We start from the raw sequence: 20,555 nt of genomic DNA, 5'->3' as shown, positions 1-20,555 counted from the left end.
TTAAGTACTGTCATTACTTCTCACCTGGATTAGAGACCATTATTATTGACGTTTCCAAGAAATACGACCAATACTGCACAGTAGCTATATCAGTTTCAGTCAGACACCCTATCTTAGAGCTCTATCTCTGATGGGAGAAGCAGGGTACTTACGCAGCAGAGGCAGCCACAATCTCGTGGCGCTTGGCTTTTGTGAAGCACGCAAGTATTGCAGTACAAAGCAATGTGAATATAGCTATCACACATAGGGTGTTCGGACTGGTAGCAATGGTCCCAGCAACACAGAGCCGGTACAGGATCCAGACAGGTACTACGAGCAGAGCCAAAATCATGATTGTCAGGATCAAAGTCACACAGATCGAGATACGATCGCGATCATAGTAATGAATAACCTCCTCGTCACTCTTCTCTCTGGTCTCCTGTTCAGACGTCAGGACTCAAAATATCAATTGTGACACTAGACTGACTTTTGAGCAGAAGAGATACTGTTGCAACTGGTTAGTATCCAAGCCCGGCCAAGGCAAAGGTCACCTACTATGATCGGTCGACTTCTCAATGCCTTCAAAGTCCGCTCAAGGATCCCATCAAGCCAGGCATGATCTCGACCAGGCCGTAAAGTCACAAGATCTTCCCTGTTATAGATGAACCCGGCCTCCTTCGTATAGAGTGGTCCACCATCGTTCTCCATGAAGTGTAACACGCTCTTGTAGTCTCGACGAGATGGCTGGTCGAGCGATTTAAGTTGCTGTGCCTTGAGCAAGAGATCGGCTGTAGTATTATGAGCTTGCTGTACAGTCGAGAACGAAATGCTACGGTCCTCACTCACCGTACTCTTTTACTTTTGCCTCCAGTCTGACCAAAAGCTCGGTGCGAGACTCGGGCCATGCCTCAGGTCTATTCTCGCGATTCGCATCCTCAAAATGAGATTTGATATACCTCTCGTTATCCTCGGCCTTGTCTTGCTTGTCCATTCCAGCCAACGAAGATTCCAGCATACTGATCTCCTCTTGCTTCGAAAGGAGCAGGCGAGAGAACAGATAGCCAAATCTTCGGTATACCATGAAAGCATCATCGCTATCAAGAAAACAAGCAACTCTAGGATACCCCGTCGGATGATCTTTCACTAGTCGATTCAGCAAGAGACAAATCAACCAGAATGCTGATACTCACGCTTACGAGTTATGGTAGGGGCCATGCGACCATGTCGATGCATTCCGGATGGAACTCCTACAATCCATCGTTGTCGGAACCAGCGATAGAATCGAACAATGATCGGAGCTATATGCCGGGATTAGCAGTGCCAAAACGCGAGACAAAGCTACTTACAGCGTGACTGCTCTGGATTGTTTACGTGGTCTAAGTCCTTGCCCTTTTCTAAGGACGATTCTGTAATAGTCGTATGTTCGGTGTGGGAGGGAGATACAGGATCCCCTTTCTCCAAGCGGTTTGCAGAATCGTAAGCTGCCATGACCTCTCCGACTGCCTTGCATAGTGGGGAAAGAGACGGTCTTAAGAAGGACTAAATTGCTTTTAATTGATAAGTGGGGGCTGAATACGAACAATACAGCCTTGCAATAAAACGCAAGTACCCTTCGCAGTGGCCTTACTCCACGCCGGAGGTGACCCAAAATACGCTAAACAAGCGCCTACATGATACCCCCTCATTCAACTTTCAACTACTGGAGATCTTTTTCCCGTGTCTCTCCTTCAATGCTTTCCCCCTTTCCATTATTCAATTTGTACACCCATTCTTGCTGGTCCGAATCGTATCTTCCACTGATAATTGTGACGACATCAGTATACATGTCGTAATCATTTTTCTTGAACAGCTTTCTTCCGTCAGCGTATTTTCGGGACGCCTAAGCAAGGTCAGCCATTCGACCCGCAGATTGATCCTGTGGGACCCGGGAGACCGACTTGCTGCTGTGTCAAAGACCATTTTCTATCAGTATTGGCACGATCCTTAGGTCTTTCCTTCGCCACATTAGCCTTGTATCATTTTCTTCTACCTGAGGGTGACATACTGGGCCTTGTGGATTCATAGTGGGTTTGTGAGCCAAAAAATGCCTTGGAGAAAGCCAAGCGCTTTGACTTTTCACTATGAAAGCCAATGAGCAAAATCACCCATTTATGAGGGCGGAGAATCCGCCAAGTCAAGGCAGCGCCCATATTATGCGACAGAGCGAACTGCGGCTCTGCGTGCACACCACCAGCCATCACACCGAGAATGCAATATGCACTGGATTGCATAGGTGGGCTCACTGAGGAAGGTACTACTGCCGATCGGCGGATTGTAAGTAGAAGATTCGGCCTGATTCGCCAGACGTTGCCCTACCTCTGGGGGATCCGCGCCCCTAGTCGCAGAAGAAGGCAAACAGGGCGCACCCTAAAAGAATTACCTCCATTTCGGATGTCCTGGCGGATTCAACCCGAGCCAGTGAAGGCGCTGTTATGACTTTGTTCGGGTTTTTCTTGATTCTCAATTATCGTTGTGTCTGCCTGCCAGAAAGCCAGGTGATTCTGCACTTAGCTCAATCAGCCACTGCAGACACTGCCTGGCTGCAACGCAGTTTGAGGCAATCAACCGTGACATGCTTTACGACGACCGATTTCATACATAAACCCCACGCCTGAAACTCCATTTGTTGCCCTCCTCCGATAACAAACCAATTGAGAACGCATGTACCCGAGGAGCGACAAGATGACCGAGCCAGTGTCACGATCTAACCTCACAGCAATCAATTATGGGTCAGATTCTGAGAAGGCTGATTCTGATTACCAGGTACATTGGACAAATATCATGAGCAAACGACAATATCGCAGCCCCCTGTCTTACAAAAAGGTCGCGGTCCTTCTGCTGCGGTGGAGCGATCATTGCGATGACCTTGGCACCAAGGATGAAGTCGAAGCTCTAGCTGATGTTTTCAAGACCCGATTTGGGTACCATACAACGATTGAGTGTCTCGATAACCAGGATAACAACAGGGTTGGTATCAATTTAGTCGTCGCTAGCTGGGTCGCAGCTCACAACGGGCCCAATATAAATACATTGTTCATCGTCTACTACGCGGGCCATGGCAAGCCAGGGTCGGTTCACGGTGAGATCAAACTATTTGGGTCAGTCACCTGTCCTTGCTGATTATGTTAATACTCACCTATTGAAGACAGTCCAACCCGAATGATCCGAACGAAGCGGAGCAAGAGAGAAACTATCTTATTTGGAATGGTGTTGAGAAGCTCTTGAAGGACGCCGACGCAGATGTACTAGAGATCTTCGATTGGTATGTTCCGTCTATCAAATTACAGGGAAAGAATTTGACCCCCAAAGCTGTCACGCCGAAACCCTGGGGCTCACCAGAGGTAGCCATAGGTCAGTGCCACGATCAAATCCACACCTTAGAGGTGAAGCTGACCGATACTGTCAGATCGTTTGAATATATCGCGGCAACAAGAGCAAAAGAAGCCACGGCCGTTCCGGGAAAGAATTCCTTCACCTCAGCCTTGATATATGCCCTGATAACACTGTATGAAGAGAAACTGCCGGAAAGTCGATTCACTGCTGTCGATATTCTTGATACAATAAGGAATCGAGCGCCCCACTTTTCAAAATCCCAGTTCCCAAGACTGCTTAATCGAATCACAGACAAGAACCCTGGCCGCATAATGCTCCACCCACTCAATCCCAAAGAAACCACAGAGCCACCACTAGCAAATGAGCAGGATATTCTTCTCGAACATGCAGAAAAGCACACCATGACATTACATTTCGATCTCGCAAAGAAAATGAACTTCGACGTCCTAGGTATTTTTGGTGACCAACTCAATGGTATTTTCGATCACCACTTTCTAGGGGTGAACAACGTCCGCTGGGGAGGCATGAGACCAGGACCAGTCGGCATGGTAAGAGAACGGTTACATGAAATGCGCCGGAAGAAATCCAGCTTCGACAGTGGTAGTCCGGAGCAGCGTCGTGCAGCTCTGCGGCTACTAACGCCCAATACTGGTCCGCTGACCTCACCATACTCTCCAGATTCCTTGAATAAAAGCCAACAAGCACTTATTTCGGAGCCAAGTACTGCTCCAATGACACCTCTACCGGAAACCCTGGGTAATGAAATTGGAGAACCCTCCAGAAAGCGGAGGAGAATGGAAGAGAGCTCTGGGGAAGACTTGCAGCATGTGGGTTCTCAATACAATTAAGGCCCGACGACTGTTACAAATGTTTACGAGAAGATCCAAAGCCGTCAGGTCACAATACTTCGCGGACCGGTCGACATTCCGTTGGCTTTTGAGAGTATTACACGGTGCTTGGGACATAGGATAAATCCACCATTGGCCCCCAGAACGAGATCTCTTGAGATTGAGGGCGCAAATCGTCATTTACTCTGGATTTGCGAGCTGAGCCTCCGGAAGCGGATGCGGATCAAGGCTTGCTAGCACCATATCTGAAGTTTTGCTGATTGCTTCCACGCAAAGGTGCGACAGAGAGGCCACTTGCGTCAATACAACTCTATAAACCAGCCCTTTTCCTTGTTGTTTGCAAAGGCTGAGCACATTTAAAATCCCAGCTAATCTTTGGGCGAGGCATCTCAAGTCTATCCTCCGTAGATACTTGGCCCCATACGTCACCTTTTTCTTGAAAGGGGTTTTTGTCTCACAGTTCAATGGACCACGTTGTGAGGATACCTCCTATTCTAGGGACGGCACGGATGCTCGGGTGGTTCTTGAGAGCCCCATCCGCCGAGTTGAATCCACGGACATTAATGGCGATGTTCGGATTCTCTTGAATGCGACAGGATATTAAAGAGGCCTGGAGACTGCCCTCCATAATCTTATTTGCGGTTCATGGGCTTCGATGCCAGGACACTTCACTGGCGCATGGCCGTCTTTATTCCCCTCTGTTGTGTAAAGGAAAACAGCTTTGATCCCAGTTTGAATGCCCACTTCCACTCGAAGGCCAGCTGAAAATTTCTACCTGGGCCTCTTATGAACGGCTGCGGCGGCTGATCTTACCTTGGCACGATACTGCTGCCTTCTCGAAGCTTGCGCCTCCATTGAATGCGCCCATGAGGTCATCGGAAACTTTCGTCTTTTGAAAGTCTCCAAACGGATGCCAATGACTGACACAGCAGGTTGCAGACCACCCAGTCTTCATTGCCAAGTCTCTGTCAGGGCTGGAGCCCGGAATCACTGTCCTCAAGCGGTGGTCGAAACCTTAAAAGTCTCCTTTTATAGTATTTCAAAAGGTTTGATCAGCGCCTCACATCGATCGTGGCCTGGCTGTAGCCTCCCGGTAATCTACACCCGTCACTTGGATGGAATACGATATGAGGATAAGTCCCGATTATTCTTCTAAGCAATTTGAAAAGCCCTGAGTAACCACCTCGTCCAGCCTTGGTGGTCTAAATAAGGTTGATCTTTCAAACTTTCCTCCGCGTCTCCAGGTGTTCGGCTCTTTTACCACGTTGTTGTCTTTTGCATTCGACCTTCGCCATGGAAGCTGAAATTTGCATCTGGCGATCCTGCGGATAATGGAAACTTTACCCCCCAAAAATCATTTCTCGAACGGTAAAGCTGCCTCAACATCCTGGAAGCAGTTTCATAAGTGACCGCCGCGAAGCTCAAATTTCCCCTTGGAGCCATACTTGCTGTCCCAATAAAGTCTAAGGTCCTCTTGTGACGTACGACCAACATCTACCATGGCTCAGCCAAGATGATGAGGACCCAAGTCTTCCTCGGAAAGCGTGACATATCGAGAAGTGTCCTTGGATCGTCTCAGGTATGATGAGTACCGCTGCGCACAGGGCAGCTAAAACACCACTTCACGAGGCAGACTTGCATCGTTTCACCATCTCGTTTCGTTGCTGCAGCGCGGACATGAATCGTATGGTACGTACGGACAACACAGCTATCGACACTGAAGCAAACGTCTTGACAATTTCGGCATCACGTCCGTTTTTTCCTCCTCACTTTCACCCGACAAATTTGACTCATGCTCTCACTTCATAGATATGCCCACCAAGGCTTCCACCTCCGCCTCGACGTCCGAAGCTCAGAGCTTTTCTCCTTCCATCAAATCCCCATCACCAGCAGAACAACCCAAATCAAAGAAAGTCCTCGACTACTACCTTCCTCGCAAGAAGCTGGGCTTCCGCAAAGAAGCAGAATTAGGTACTTTCCCCCCAAACTCCTTCTAACTTCTTCTCTGTGCAACCGCACTTTCCCTTTCCGCTCTTGTCCAGCCATTGTGAGTCTCATCAACCTCATTGGCTAGCTCCTGCTAATACTCTCCTCCCAGCGAACACCCGTACACAGACACTCCACCTCCCCCGGCTCTTTTCCTATATCAATTTGTACTTCCATGATGATGACACTGTGTCGCTAGAGAGAGACGCGGGTGATACACTACTCAAACCCTTGAGGCTGAATAGTCTAGCTTCCGGGGCGTGGGTGAAGTGGATGCTGGGCTGTCAGGTGATGAGGTGGCTGTATGTTGTTCTTGAGGAGGAAGGCGAGGGGAGGGAGGATTGAAGGGCCCAAATCGAGGCGAGGGGGGCTATTAAGAAAGTAGAGTAGGATGGTAGTTGTTGAAGTATGTTATGGACAGTATTATGGACAGTATTTGGGTAGTATTCAAGCATTCGAGTACGGTCTCAAATGGAATGAGAAATGCGGATTTAATGATTCAGAAATCGGACATAAGGCGCAAATTCTCGGTGCCGGTTCAACGTTTAGCCGTGATTATCGGCGATCAATAATCAAACATTCCTCTCTTCCAGGCTATCCATTGCAGAAGATATGGCAAATTCCTCTCACATAGTTGGACATCTTTTATTGATTTATCTGCGCACTTTGGTCGAGGTTTGTGATCAGGATCAGATCGCCTTCAGCGCCTACAAGATGCAGTGATCGTACGCTCCGAGACAGCCACAATTGACTGGCTCGCATGCCATGCAGTCAGCAAATAGCAAAGCAGCAGAAGAGTCTCTGAGCCTCTTTTGAGCCTCCATTTGGCCCCATTTGCCTCCATGCACCGCTCCAGGCAGCCAGCCGCTAGTCGGCCTGAGGATGCAAGCTACAGCTTCATGCTGACAAATACGCCTAGACTCGGTGCTTCAGCCTCACGAGCTGAAAACTCGAAGATCCATCATGATCTGCCTTCTGTACTCACATTGCCTACATGTATTCCGATTCTCCACATTATGTCAATAACAACAGGCCAAGACTGTGCCTGTGCCTTGCATTCGAAGCACCCGATCGAGCAGTATGAACGTGACCCAGGTTTCGGCTGCGCTTGCCGCCACCTCGACGTTGACGGCGACCATTCGCTGTGTAGGGACAGGCTCCCCAGAGAAAGGAGATGCTGCTGATATCGAGGCGCCTGAGCAAATTGAAATGGCAGGTAGTGATGTCTGCAGCCTGCCTGCAAGTGCCAGGAAGAAACGTCGTTCCGCGGCCAAGGTGAACGTCAAGATCGGCAAGCGAGCAATACCAAGTGACAAGGACGTGTCCATGCAAAGACGCCAATGCCAGTTGCAGTCATCTCTGACTACCAATGCAAGGCCATCTATGGTTGACGGATGGCTGATCTCATGCCTGTCCGTCGGAGACTCCGGAGATAAGCACAGCGTAGCAAAAATAGCCAGGGCATTGATTGACAGCGCCAACGAATGTCTTCCAAGGCTTGTAGCAGAGGATACACGCTTCATCATCATGGTGGATGGCGGAAGAAACCAAGCAACGTTGATCACGTCAACGATTGCGACAAGAGGTCATGACGATCGAAGCAAGCTGCTCAAACAATTCGAAAGCCGATCATTCGTGAGATGTCTCCGGGCTCGCCTGACAGGCTTAGGAATGAGAAACGCAAGCTACCAGAGCAATGGAGTAGCCGCCAAACATTGGCGAATAAAATTATCGAATGCGTCTGAAAGCGGGCTGGTATACGACCGACAATTCCCAAGGCAACTCCATTGGACGTCACCTCTCGCGGAGTATCGGTTGATACTCGTTCGCAAATTTGGCTTGATGTGCTGGTCGTCGTCAAAGGACTTCGATACTAAAGGTAGTGAAAGCGACGCCAAATTCGAAATGTGCTGTCTTGCACTTGAATGCTTAGATCCTGAAGCATTTCATGTCCTGAATTGTTTGGCGTACTTTGAAACTACCGATATGCCAGCGGAGCTCTTTGTTGAGGCAGCTTTGAATGGCGCACCAAATTCAGTAACGGTCGGCCGACGGCTTGGACAATCAAGTCTACTCCATGCACATCGAAACCCTCTGAGCATCTCGTCAATATCGCAAACCCTTAGGCATCTTTCTGATCTCTCCCTCATACACTGGTACGCAGGAACGAAATCCTACAGAATCGATGCCGTTGTCTGTAAATTGATCAGGAGAAGACAGAACACCTGGCAACAAAAAAGTTATGCAGAGCTAGCTTTGCAACTCCTCTACTTTGCGGTGTCAAACACCTCGAAATGCCTGGCTTACCGCCTGCAAATAGCTCCGCATGCCATCTCGGTCTTCGATTCGCACAAAGTTCTCTATATTATGGCCCCAATGAACAATACAAATATCTACAACTCCTTGCGCGGCATTGGAGACTTCTTGCTTTCCAATGGCTATATAAAAAATGCTTGCCCACTTTACTGGTTTCTCGTCAGGCCGTACGAAGAGTCTAAAGATGACGAGCAAGACTCCGACAAGGCATACATCGACTGTATGTATAAATACGCATTCTCGCTTCATCGGTATCGGAATTTCAGATGCGCATACGAGTGGGAACATAGAGTTCTGAAAGCCCAGCGTGCGGTATTTGGACGCGAGTCGCAAGAAGTAATGACCACAAAAGAGTTGATGGGAAAGACGTTCAGGGAAGCTGGGTTCTCGGATAATGCGATTGGCATGCATCGAAGCCTTGCCGAACGCTACAAAGCCCGTTTAGGTTATACACATGACAAAACCATCTCTGCATATCAAGAACATGCCTGCAGCCTAAATTATGGCGGGCAGAAGCAAAGAGCAGCTTTCATACGGGCGGACCTCTTGAATTGGACAACAGAGGAATATGGAAAGGATGATCTTCGAACACTCCTGGCGATGCACGAGTATTCAGACAGTCTTTTTGACCTGCATCGTGTTGATGAGGCCATATCCATGGCGAAAGAGACCCATCAGGCGCGATGTGATATTTTGGGCGAAGATCATCCGGATACTCTAGAAACATTGGACGATCTAGTCACGTACCTTTCCGATAGAGAAAACGGCATCAAAGAGACTGAGGCTCTCTTTCCCAAAGTCATCGAATATAGGAAGGAGTATTACGGCAACGTTCATCCCAGCACCTTAGGCGCTATGAATGACTATGCGATGGCCATGTGCCGCAAGGATAAGCTACTAGAGGCTGTCCCCATACAGCAAGAGGCTGTGAGCGGGTGCGAGGAAGTTCTTGGCAGACTCCACCCAAAGACGCTGGCTTTCAAGACGAATCTTGTTGGTCTTTTAGAAGATCTCGAAATGGAGGATCCCCTGGTAGAGCTCCTGAAATCCTTGGCAGCTGATATGCAGGAGAAGTGGGGTCACGAGCATGAGTCTACGCTTAGGACGTCAAGTAAATACGTGTCTATCCTCCTGGACAATGGCAGAAGCGAAAAGGAGCAAAGTGAAGAAGCCCTCCAAATCACAACTAAATTCTACGATGTTGTGAGAAGAGCGCAAGGCGTTTCCTTCGCTTTCCGCATGTCGAAGATTTACCAGCATTCCGTGGCCCTTACGCAAAGAGATCAATTGGTGAAAGCCGAGGCGGTCTTGGAAGACGCCTTGGAGGGTTTCAATATTGAGACTGCTGATTTGGCATCCCATGTCCTGCCATCTTATGAGCAACTTGTGACCGTCTTAACGGAACAGGAAAAGTTGGATGAAGCAGAAGATCTCTGTAGAAAACTGATGAAACGATCGAAAGAAGTGTACGGGAAAGGAAGTCACGAGACTTTGCCTGGTAACAACCTCCTCGCTTACATTTTGAGAAAGAGAGGTCAACTTGACAGCGCTATTGACCTTCATCGTAAGGCGGTGGAAGACATTGAGGAGAACCTAGGGCCAGCAGATGAAAGCACCATGCAAGCTAAGGAATTCTTAGCATCGGGTCTCGCGCGACAAGAAGACCACGGTGGAGCAGAGAAAGTACGCCGCGAAATGGTCAAAAATATGTCAGAGGTCAAAGGGGCATTCCATCCAAGCACAATCCAGCAGTTGAGGTGTCTCAGCTACACACTAGCAGCGCAGGAGAAATGGGAAGAGGCGACTAGTATCCGAGAGGTCGTTTTTGAGCGTTGTCAGAAACCATATGGGGACGACCATAAAGTGACTTTGTATGCTATGCTCAAGCTATTCGAAGCAGGATCTCAGACCAAAGCGCGCGACAAATACCTTTGGATGGGATACAGCTCCATGCGTGGTCTCGAAAAATTCTGGGGCCCTAAGCACGAATATGCCCTGACAATCAAGAATAACTTTGCCTTCCGACTGCAAGGAAAGTACGACAAAGCAAACATAGCAGTCAAGCTCTTCCGCGAAGTCCTCCGAGAACGAGAAGAAGCCCTTCCCGAAGACCATGACGATCTCCTCCTGTCAATCCACAATCTCGCAACTGCGCTACCCTGGGACGAGCCTTGCGAAGAAGCCGAGCTCCTCCTAAAGAAAGTGGTCGAAACCCGCATCAAAGCCCTCCCAGACAAGTTCGAACAATTCTCAGACGACATGCACACGCTCAGTAATTACTACGCCTTCGCGCGAACCGAAGACTACGCGGCCTACCTGTCCTCCCTGATCGACAGTTCTCCCCCAAAGATCGAAGGTACCAGCGAAGCGGGTCTCTGGGTCCTCAGTCAACTAACCTGGTCGCTCCGCACCACGCCACAGACCGAAAAGCTTGCGATCATGGAGGGCCGTCTGATCCAGAAACACAAGGACGTCCACGGCCCCTCGCACGATAGGACAATCTCTGTAATGACAATGATAGCCATCCACCTCGACTCCAAGCAAAACAAACTCCCCGAAGCGGAAGCCCTTTTCCGCGAAATCATCACCCACGCCACAGCAGGCAAGCTGCCATTCTACCAGCTTTGCAACGTGCGCGAAAATCTCCTCATCGTGCTGAAACGGCAGGAGAAGTTCCAGGAATACGAAGACGGGTATCGCGTATTGCTGTGGGATATAGCGCGTGCGAAGGGCTGGGGCGGGAGGATGGTGTTTGGTTATATGCGGCGGCTGGTCGATCATTACACTGAGAAGGGACGGAAAAGAGAGGCGGTGGGGCTTTTAGAGGAAAGCCAAAAGGAGGCGCGAAGGAAGGAAAAAGGGGGAAGGGGGAAGGAAATTAGGGCTAAAGGATTGTTTCACGGGTGGATCGCGAATCTGAAGAAGGAGGATGGAGAGGGGGAGGGAGAAAGGGGGGTCGATCACTGGCGGCCAACTTATGTGAAAGTGCACAGGAAGCATATGAGCGTTACGACGTTGAAGACGTTTAGATTGCCGTGGTATTGGGCGCCGGTGAGTGTGCTTTTCCCTTTTCCCCTTCTTCCTCCGCCCCCTCCCCCATGCCTTCTTCGTCTGGAAGCGAGACTAACGTTGAGGCATAGGACGATCGCAATTTCATCATCATCAAGAAAACCCTTTCCCAGAAAGAGCAGGACAGATTATTCCATCACAGCGCACAACTACGCAAGAAGCGATTGCTCGAGGATGAGAAAGCCGATTACAGGAACGGCAAACATGGACGTAGGAGAATTCATGAACGGATCTTGGACATCCATCGGGTCAAGAGCGGAACGAGCAGCAAGAAGAAGAAAGCAGGGAGAGAGGTGAAGAAAGCGAGAGAGGTGAAAAAAGCGAGGAGAGAGTCGAGGAAGCTTGAAAGGAGAAACGAGGGGGAGAGGCGGAATGTGAAGGGTTTTGATGTTGGTGATGTCGGTGGAATTGGTGTCTTTGGTGGTGGGATTAATAGGGAGGCGGACAGATCGATGAAGCAGTTGCTCTGGGGGGGACCGCATGCTGTGAGAACTATGGATGAGAGGGAGGTGCTAAGGGTGTTGGATAATGAGAGGGTGATTGCGTGGTATTTGAGTAGGCACGTGATTGAAATGGGGGTGGGAAATGAGTTCAACGGAAGGAGCGATGCTTGTAATACAAGGAATGATGTCTATGTGGGTCTGGAGGAGTGTGAGTGTCCGTGATGCTGGTGAGCGTGGGGCAAGGTGGTGCTGAAGTGGGAAAACGCATGGGAAGGGAAGGAGAGGTGTATGATGGTGGATCTGCGTGACGATTGATGATATATGATGACAATGACGTCTACTGTCCCTATTTAGCACAGGAAAATCCTCCATTACCTTAGGCTACCGATCTGAGTTTGTTGAGGACAGACGTGCATAGAGAACCCTCCTATTTAACCCCTTCCAACATTGAGAGGTAAGTCTATCTATCTTCTCACTCTTGCTTCCAGTCTATCACATTCACACACGCCGTAGGATGAAGGGACACGACTTCTGTGACTGTTCCTATCAAGACCGAGCAATTACGTCCCCACCGCGCTTTCCTCAGCCCTCAACACCCCTTTACGTTCGAGAGCTTACAAATCAATTCCTCCACTTCTCTTGGACATTCTTCAAAAATCATATCACCCTCCCTCCTCCTCCTCCTCACGCCCTACCTTCTTCCCTCTCTCTAGTCCGCGCACTCGGTTCCAGAGTCTGTATTCCTCCTCTTCTGCTGCCTTTCTTTGCACTGTGAACGGTGCTCAATCCCCCTTGCGCACTTACACCTACTCTCCACGCTGACCTGAAGCTTTCAAACCGGACGGCATTCCCGGCACGTCTTGATGTCGGAACTTTTTCTATCAATCGAGCATTTCCCGTGCGGAGGGTTCAGTTGGCTGGGCATTTGCTTGGTCCAGAGGATATAGGGGCTCTGAATCGAAGAGCGACGGGGAGAGGAGGCGTTAGTGTCGTGAGAGGGTGGGTTTGAGAGGCTGCGAGGGTCAGAGAGTAGGTTGATGCTGGTATAATAGGGGCTGCGAGTTGTGATTTGTGGTAGGTGCGCTAGCTATCGTAGCTCGTGGGGACGGATGTGCTGGTTGAGAGATGGGGGAGATGGATGGTAAGTCTAAAGTGAGTGATTTTATTGGTGGTCTAGGATGTAGCCGTCGGTTAGAGAGGCAGCGTTGCACGTGTTCGTTAGTGAGCGTCGTTATACTTCTTCTGGTGCTTATTTTCTTTATGATATTGAGACTGCTGCGGTTGAAAAGCTCAGGCATTTGATGGAGCAGCAATACCACACTTGTCCCGCCTTTTGTGCTGAGAGAGGACTCGGTGTGGTTTGGCAGAGCATCATAGTAGCCTGCTCAAGGCAAGGGAAAGCCTAGTGCACCTGGAAAGCTCTAAAGTTTGGATATATCTGGGTAGACTTTCGCCGATTCTGTAGATATTTCTGAGATTTTATGCCCCCTGGAGACTGGATGCTTGTTTTGCAAGCTATATTTAATTCTAGAAAGACGAAATAACGGTATCTCCTTGTTTCATTTCAGAGTTACGTGATGTGTTGCAAGATTGAAAACACAAAATATACCGGAAAACGTGTTGAGCCAATCAAATTCTACCTGAATTTTTCTGTATATTCTAAACTTCTACCTCTCACCGCACCGTTATTCACTTCTAACCATGGCATCGCTATTTGTGCTATTGCGCAACTGGCGCGATGCACTGACCCTCGTATCTCGAAATGGCAGCGACGACGAGGGCTATGGTGCCCTCAAGGTACTTCCGCGTGAGATCCGCCAACAAATCTACCAGTACGCCCTCGCGGACCACGTCGCCCTGACTCGTGATTCCATTGCACCAAGAAAGCCGAAAGCCACGAATTCACTCTCTCTCCTTCGCGCGTCCAAAGCCATCAACAAGGAAGCGCAGAAGTGCCTCTACCCCCTCAGCACCTTCACCTACAGCTACCATCTCATGTACGAGCCCTCCATCCAATCATCCCATACCTTCCACCGCTCCCCTACAAACGTGAGGATTGCACCTCAATACACACGACACCAGCACCACAACAATGGGGAGCCTGCGCCCTTATACGTCAAGTACTATGAGTATCGTTCAATTGAGATTGATCGCGTCATGAACATCGAGCTGGATATCACCATTTCTACACTCGATTTAGCGCATATGACGAACGACATGTCAGTCGGATACGGCCTGCGTCCTGGGTTCTGGCTTGGCCGCTTTGCTCCCTTCATGGGGACAAAGGTACCCAGAAAGCTGTGTACAATCAACATGAGCACAGGGCCCGACACCAACTTCCAGCACCTCATTCTCTTCACCATGAACACCACCCTCGGCATCTTCATGAAGGACCTCGTAGGCTTCAATACGCTAGTTCTGGACCTCAAACGCTCTGACCGACGCAACCCCCTGGAATTCACGGAAACACTCACGCAGCAGAAGATGGCATTCTTGCCTGGAAAGGTACAAACCTTGTCCAAGAGTATTGCAAGGATTGGCCGGCATTTCGAGCCGTTCTGGGGGCCCTGTGTGAATGTTGACGCCGACTTTAAGGAGACGACGATGGCGTTTGAGTATCATGGAGCATTGACTTTCCGTCCGCTGGAGCATCAGAGGAAGGTGGAGACTGAGGAGTGGACTCATGGGACGGCGCAGAAGCGCAGGAGTGAGGAGAGGAGGGAGTTGAGGGAGAAGCGTGGGCAGACGATGTTTTGATTGCTACGAGGGGTGAGGGAGGGGCTATTTGGTTGGAGAGAGGGACGGGAAGGGATGCAAAAGAGGGAGGACACTGGCAGCGAGGGGAGGGCAGGCTGAGAAGGAGAGAAAAAGGAGTGGATATGATGCAGCCAGCATCTCGATGAGTCTGATGCACTCGCGTGTAGGCTACTGATAGGTAGTCACAAAAAAGTCTTTGAAATGCGTATGCCGCAAGCGGAAGCTTTCTTCACTTCTATGGAAAGAACAAAGGCTCTGATAAAAGAAAGAGCGCCTTTAGCACTCGACCTCATTGAGAAAAGTGCTATCATTTTAGCCTGTCCTTTACTTCTAAAAGAGAACAAAGATATTAATAAAAGAAAGGGTGCCTTTGGCACTAGACTTCATTCAAACGGGTGCCCCAATTGTAAGCACTAAAAGGATAAGTACAGCAATCTCATCTATATAGTAAGCTAGTTGCTGCCGCGTTTGATTGCTGCCAGACTCTTTTATGACCCTGTTGCACTTGTCTACTTTTTCATTCGTCTACAACTGCACTATCAGCTCTACAAGCGGCCTGAAAGATTTCCTATTCCCTTGAAGCAGACGACGAACTCATAGAAACCCTTCGAGGAGGGCTAGAAAGTGGCTGAGATCGCTTCAATGAAGGCTTCGCTGAAAAGCAGAATGAGAACAAATGCGGTATAGGAGTCTCAGTATCACTGATGCATTTGTCTTAAGAATTCATCATTTGTTGATTACGTCCTAGCAGATCATATCATTTGCTATGCAAATTGCCATCTTCAGTGGCTCACTCTCCCCACAAGCTTCTTGATCAAAGACACATCATCCATGGTTTCAATCCCCTTCAAAGGACGCCAACAACTTCTCCTCCTCCTCCCACCTCTGCCTCGCAGCCTCCAAATTCCACTTCACAGTCTCCTCCTTCATCTGATGCTCCAACGGGCGAAACTCAAAGCTTGCCACCTGCCTGTTATAGCCCACCCGTTGCACATACCTCGCCGTCAGCTTACACTCACCCAGCCACGGCTCAAAATGCTGCATAACGCGCTGCACGGCGACCTCAAACCACGAATACAAATTCAACGTGATAAGTCTCGTCACCCTCCCGATCCCCTCCCCATCTGCGGTAACATCTGCATTCTCCTCCACCCGCACCGTCGTGCTCAGACAATCAAATTCCAGCACCACCCTCTCGAACCCCACCATATCCTTCACGAACACCGCGACCGCGGACTTGGTGAGCACATCCGCCAGCGACGACAACACCACTCTCACATCGTGCGTGTTCTCCTCATCCCGTTCATTGCTCCACACTCTCAGCTTGAACGTCCTCCTCCTCGTGCCCGTTCCCACAAACCGGCGTAGCAGATTGGTATAATAGTCAACCGGCAGCACCATCCCAATGGCCTCTCCCGCCATCATCGCCTCCGTATCCCCTACCCTCACATTGAAATCTAGATCCTTCACCTTCTCCTCGTCTACGTCCCTTAGATTAGGATACAGCAACGACATCGCTACCAACGTCTTGGACATGTACGATTCGTGTTTCCATTTCTCAAAGCGGTTGTCTATCGCTGCAACGCTGATCTTCTGCGATATCTGTCCTTTGGCAGTGCCGTTTAGCCCGTCGCCTAGGACGAGGTCGTATTGGTATTCCATTACCATCATCTCGTAGATACACGTCTTCGCTTCCTCGTGAATGGCTTTGGAGACGCGCAGAAGGGCAAGAGCGTTTTCATTCTGCCCTGGCTGTGGGCGGGGAAAGGTGAGGGAGCGGAGGAGGATGACACGGCCGGAGAGAGTGTGCGAGTAGATCTTGCGGCGGATTTCGAGGGGGAGGGGATGCAGGATGCCGTATGGGCTGTCCATGACTGGTGCAGAAGACAGACTCGTAGGTCTGTCCAATGTGCAACAGGTAGATGGTTGTTGTTGACAAGGCGAAAGGGGCTGGTGCGAGGACGGAAGGAGGTGCTTTTGGCTGCAATGAGCTTAGTGCGATACGCATCGTGGTGTGCAACGTAACGTATTCTATCGGTAAAGACTGATAGAAGTGAATTATTACGTCAGAAACGGCTTTGGATACTGATGGCATTACTAAATATGGTATATGTAACTCTGCCAAAGGTGGAATTCGCCTTTCTAAAGACCTATGCGTAAGCAAAAGTGGTTCCTCAGATAAAAGCACCATACCAAATCCGTCTGCATTAAAGGTTTAACCAAGACTACGCTCTACATCTCAATAAAAGCATATGAGATACTGGTAATCGCAGCGAAAACCATACCAATTCAGTCCAGAATGACCACGCCACAAGGTCAAGGGATGGCCTCCCAAAAACGACATCTCAAGTATACAGACAGTGATTCAAGGCCAAAACATCCCCCAAGACCATAAATCACCCTGCTTTCCACTCCCCTCTCATTCTCCATGCCCATCTACAGCCTTTGCCAACCAGCACAACCACACCCCACCATCCCCAGACCAAGCCCTCAATCTCTCCCTACCCATGTGAACCCCCAAAACAACATTCCAGAACCTCACTCCACGCCCCCTTACGATATTCCACCAGGGAGAAATAACCCAGAGCGCCTCGCTCGTCGGCGGAAGTCACTTACGAACACTCACTACCTAATTCTTAAGGTCTCCATTCCCCGCTTCCCCAAGCAGCAAATCATACCTACAAAGAGCGATTCAGACCCAATCCGACCAGCCTCACACCGTCTCTATCGAAATTATCGACTAAACAGACGCTGTGGCTAGACGATATCATACTCCTCACTGCCCCCTCTCTGTCCTCTTGGATGTGGTGGTAGCTTGACGAAATGCTTTCACCACTTCTCCTACCTACATCTTCCCCTCCTCAAGGAGGAGGATTGGCGTTGTATCTAACTTGTCGTGTGCATGTATTTGAAAATTCTATGGTAAAGGCGATGTGAGTTTCGGAGATGAGCAAGCTCCCCCCTTCCCCCTCTCCCCACTCCCCTCCTTCGCCCAAAGCATGTGGGTAAAAGATTTAAATTCAATGGTGAGTAGGTTGTCGCGAATTTCTTCGCCATAATGATCTGGATGCGATGGAAAACCAATTGGACATGGTGAAAAAGCGGGAAGGGAGATGAGCCGGCGAGGAAGTTGGTAGGAGTTAAACGCTCTTACTCTGTGATCAGGGAACCAGTGATGAGGAGGAAGGAGCAAGTGATTGGAAAGAAAATTGCAGGATAGAAATGTACTTCTGGTGTAAACATTGATGTATTAGCAATAGTTGTAGGCAGGTATGGCATGCTTTCTCTATTGCTTAAAATTTAGAAGACCAACAACGCCTTCGCTGTCTATCTCTTCGCTGGTCCTGTGCACCCGTAAATCATGTAGACATAGCTAGATGACCATTCAATCCTCGGGTCGAAGACGCAAAGTCTTCGATTCCCTCTCTCAAAGTCCAGACATTCATCCTTCGAGTTGGAAATAAAATTTCCAATCCCTTCCCAATCCCAAAAACATATCGTCCGGGTTGAAAACACGAAGTTTTCAATCCCTCCCAAATACTGCTTTGTCGACTCTTGCTCCTCCCGCGTCGTCGTGCCCTCTTCCAAAGTAACCTGCGAGTCTCCAATCTGCCCCCCTCGATCAGCTTCATCCACAAAGTGACGTCCCTGAAAATGGCACATCGCTCTCCTGATACCCAGTACTCTGCCCTACACCCACTCCATTCCCGGCTATAGCCCTCGTAGTCACCACACCCACACCCATCTCAATTAACGTGCCATTCTTCACCAAACTATCCCATGTAATGCCCACAGGTAGCAGATACTGCGTCCCTCCGCCCGGCTGTCCGAAAAAAGCTCCCCTCACCCCGACGATCGCCTGGAAAGGCTGCGCGACTGTATAATTGTGATAATTATTTGGAGATATGAAGGCGGGGGGGAGCGAGCGTGCCGCGAAAGTGGTGTTTGAGGGGAAGGCCTGGGGGTGGGAGATGTATGGGTCGGCATCTGCGTTCTCAGTATCAGCATCATTCAACAGATAGGAGCAAGGAAAGAAGGAGAGGGGGGTGAAGGGGTATCGTACAAGTAGGATCACCCAACAAATCCAACGCCGTCCCTACTGGCACAATTTCGTATGCAGCCGGTCCTAGGTACCCTAGCCCTGATGGCCACAACCAACCGTCCAAGCCCGGCGCGCCGATGTGGTTCTGCATGATGTACTGCAGCGGCGACGAGCCGCCTAGGCGGTCGTAAGAGTCGAAGAGGTTGGCGGGAAGACTAGCGGGGATCGAGGTATATCCAAGGTTCTCGTTGTCGCAGACGTAAGAGATGTACGGGAGGCCTTGACCGACGACGCCGGTGCAGTCACATGCCGGCTGGGAGGAGGAGGAGATCGCGTCGAGGGTTGGAGGGTTGACTATCGGGTGCGAGAATGTTGGCGGAAAGAGAGAAAGGAGATGACCGAGGAGAAAGAGGGGTTTGGTGAGCATGGTGTGAGGTGAGTGAGTGATGATGAGGCGTGGTGTGTGGACCCGTCACGATATCCGTGTAGACATGCCGATGGTTTTCCGTGGGGGATATTCATACTGGTGGGATGATAGTAGCTTTAAGTACAAGCTCTACCAAGCTTTGCGACTGAACTTTGTTAGGACGTCAGAAGTCGCTCTCCGATCATGACGGTGAGCGCGGTTGTTGAGGCTGTCTCATGGAGGTTTGCTGTAGGCCAAGCGCTCTCCATCTGTGATACCCGTGCAAAGAGAACTGGAATAGGCAGCCTGCATGGTCTCATCGAAAAGCTTGTTTAGGCGCGAATGATCCACGGCTAATGGGCCTTGCGAGAACGTTTCGTGGGTGAATCAGTGAAAGTCTAAGCGCTCCTGGCGCATGCAGCTCTCGGGAGCGCCGCATATTGAGGTGGAACAAAGCGAGTGATGATGTGCCTGTGCTGCTAGCGGAGTGGGTCGACTTGGCCATAGCTTCGATCCTATGGATATGGCGCATTTCGAAGTATCGATCTTGATCTGGTCGTGACGTAGTAAATGGTCTAGACCTCAATGCCATAGCATCGAGAAAGAAGTATCCCTTGTGATGCACCGTGTGTTCGAATCTTCATCCTTAGCTTAGATCTCCTGGTGTCCCCTGCAAACTGCAAGCTGAAATTCAATAGTGGAGGCATTTCGACCGCCTGCAAACGCCGGAGCGGAGGTAGGTCGAAAGCCTGCAACACTAATTGGAGACACATAGGACGCAGTCGGTAATCGATGGTTGTTATGAGGGTGTCTATCGAAACAGATCGAGATATGACAAAATGAGATCCGAGATACAACGTCGCGTTCTTCCAGTTTCTAGCAAGTCTAAGAAGCCATTCTCACTCATTGGCAATTTTCGTACAATAGTAGAGGCATCTCGACTGCCTCAAACGCCATGGCGGAGGCAGGTCAAAAGCCTACTATTCTAAGTAAAGATGCGCAAAATATAGTTGATAGTTGTTGGTAGTCGAAGTGTCGAAATAGGACAAGAGTTATGAAGACGCGTTTTCAGTAGCAGGTCGTAGAATGGTGTCCAGACAAGGCTGTACGTTGTGAACCCGATTGCGATGCTCAACATAGGGTTCTTGATGGGTTTTCTCTCAATTATAGAAGCCCACGTCCCTGCCAAGAGAGCAGGCGGTGAGTATGTAGAAAAGGCGGTGCTGTTTTTCCTTTGTGTGGCGATGATGGAGATCCGATCACGGCATGATGAAAGAGGGTGTAGCCCATGCTCGCGTGGGTAGGCGTAAAAGTCGAATAAATCAAGATGTAAATGC

The 20,555-nt window shown here is 49.7% G+C and overlaps 7 protein-coding genes across 7 annotated transcripts; 3 read left to right on the top strand and 4 right to left on the bottom strand.

Annotated features, from left to right (window-relative positions):
* Positions 1-148: 148 nt before the first annotated feature.
* Positions 149-1,467, bottom strand: KY384_006302 (uncharacterized protein; the record flags this gene model as incomplete). The annotated part of the gene is made up of 5 exons (XM_044814798.1): positions 149-435; positions 531-767; positions 826-1,116; positions 1,170-1,277; positions 1,326-1,467. 5 exons carry the CDS (start codon positions 1,465-1,467, stop codon positions 149-151), a joined length of 1,065 nt encoding a protein of 354 aa, XP_044667898.1.
* A 208-nt stretch (positions 1,468-1,675) lies between these two features.
* On the bottom strand, positions 1,676-2,041 carry KY384_006301 (uncharacterized protein; the record flags this gene model as incomplete). Its single annotated transcript, XM_044814797.1, has 3 exons — positions 1,676-1,858; positions 1,917-1,973; positions 2,024-2,041. The coding sequence occupies 3 exons, from the start codon at positions 2,039-2,041 to the stop codon at positions 1,676-1,678; spliced, it is 258 nt and encodes an 85-aa protein (XP_044667897.1).
* Positions 2,042-2,700: 659 nt separating this feature from the next.
* Positions 2,701-4,199, top strand: KY384_006300 (uncharacterized protein; the record flags this gene model as incomplete). Its single annotated transcript, XM_044814796.1, has 2 exons — positions 2,701-3,116; positions 3,164-4,199. 2 exons carry the CDS (start codon positions 2,701-2,703, stop codon positions 4,197-4,199), a joined length of 1,452 nt encoding a protein of 483 aa, XP_044667896.1.
* A 3,066-nt stretch (positions 4,200-7,265) lies between these two features.
* On the top strand, positions 7,266-12,235 carry KY384_006299 (uncharacterized protein; the record flags this gene model as incomplete). The annotated part of the gene is made up of 2 exons (XM_044814795.1): positions 7,266-11,552; positions 11,642-12,235. The coding sequence occupies 2 exons, from the start codon at positions 7,266-7,268 to the stop codon at positions 12,233-12,235; spliced, it is 4,881 nt and encodes a 1,626-aa protein (XP_044667895.1).
* A 1,479-nt stretch (positions 12,236-13,714) lies between these two features.
* On the top strand, positions 13,715-14,770 carry KY384_006298 (uncharacterized protein; the record flags this gene model as incomplete). The annotated part of the gene is made up of 1 exon (XM_044814794.1): positions 13,715-14,770. One exon carries the CDS (start codon positions 13,715-13,717, stop codon positions 14,768-14,770), a length of 1,056 nt encoding a protein of 351 aa, XP_044667894.1.
* Positions 14,771-15,607: 837 nt separating this feature from the next.
* KY384_006297 (uncharacterized protein) lies at positions 15,608-16,642 on the bottom strand (the record flags this gene model as incomplete). The annotated part of the gene is made up of 1 exon (XM_044814793.1): positions 15,608-16,642. One exon carries the CDS (start codon positions 16,640-16,642, stop codon positions 15,608-15,610), a length of 1,035 nt encoding a protein of 344 aa, XP_044667893.1.
* Positions 16,643-18,398: 1,756 nt separating this feature from the next.
* On the bottom strand, positions 18,399-19,239 carry KY384_006296 (uncharacterized protein; the record flags this gene model as incomplete). The annotated part of the gene is made up of 2 exons (XM_044814792.1): positions 18,399-18,757; positions 18,834-19,239. The coding sequence occupies 2 exons, from the start codon at positions 19,237-19,239 to the stop codon at positions 18,399-18,401; spliced, it is 765 nt and encodes a 254-aa protein (XP_044667892.1).
* Positions 19,240-20,555: the final 1,316 nt, after the last annotated feature.

The sequence above is a fragment of the Bacidia gigantensis genome (genome assembly GCF_019456465.1).
Source record: "Bacidia gigantensis strain McMullin 20006 chromosome Unknown contig_249, whole genome shotgun sequence".
Classification (NCBI taxonomy): domain Eukaryota; kingdom Fungi; phylum Ascomycota; class Lecanoromycetes; order Lecanorales; family Ramalinaceae; genus Bacidia; species Bacidia gigantensis.
This window is presented reverse-complemented; position numbering and strand designations above follow the sequence as displayed.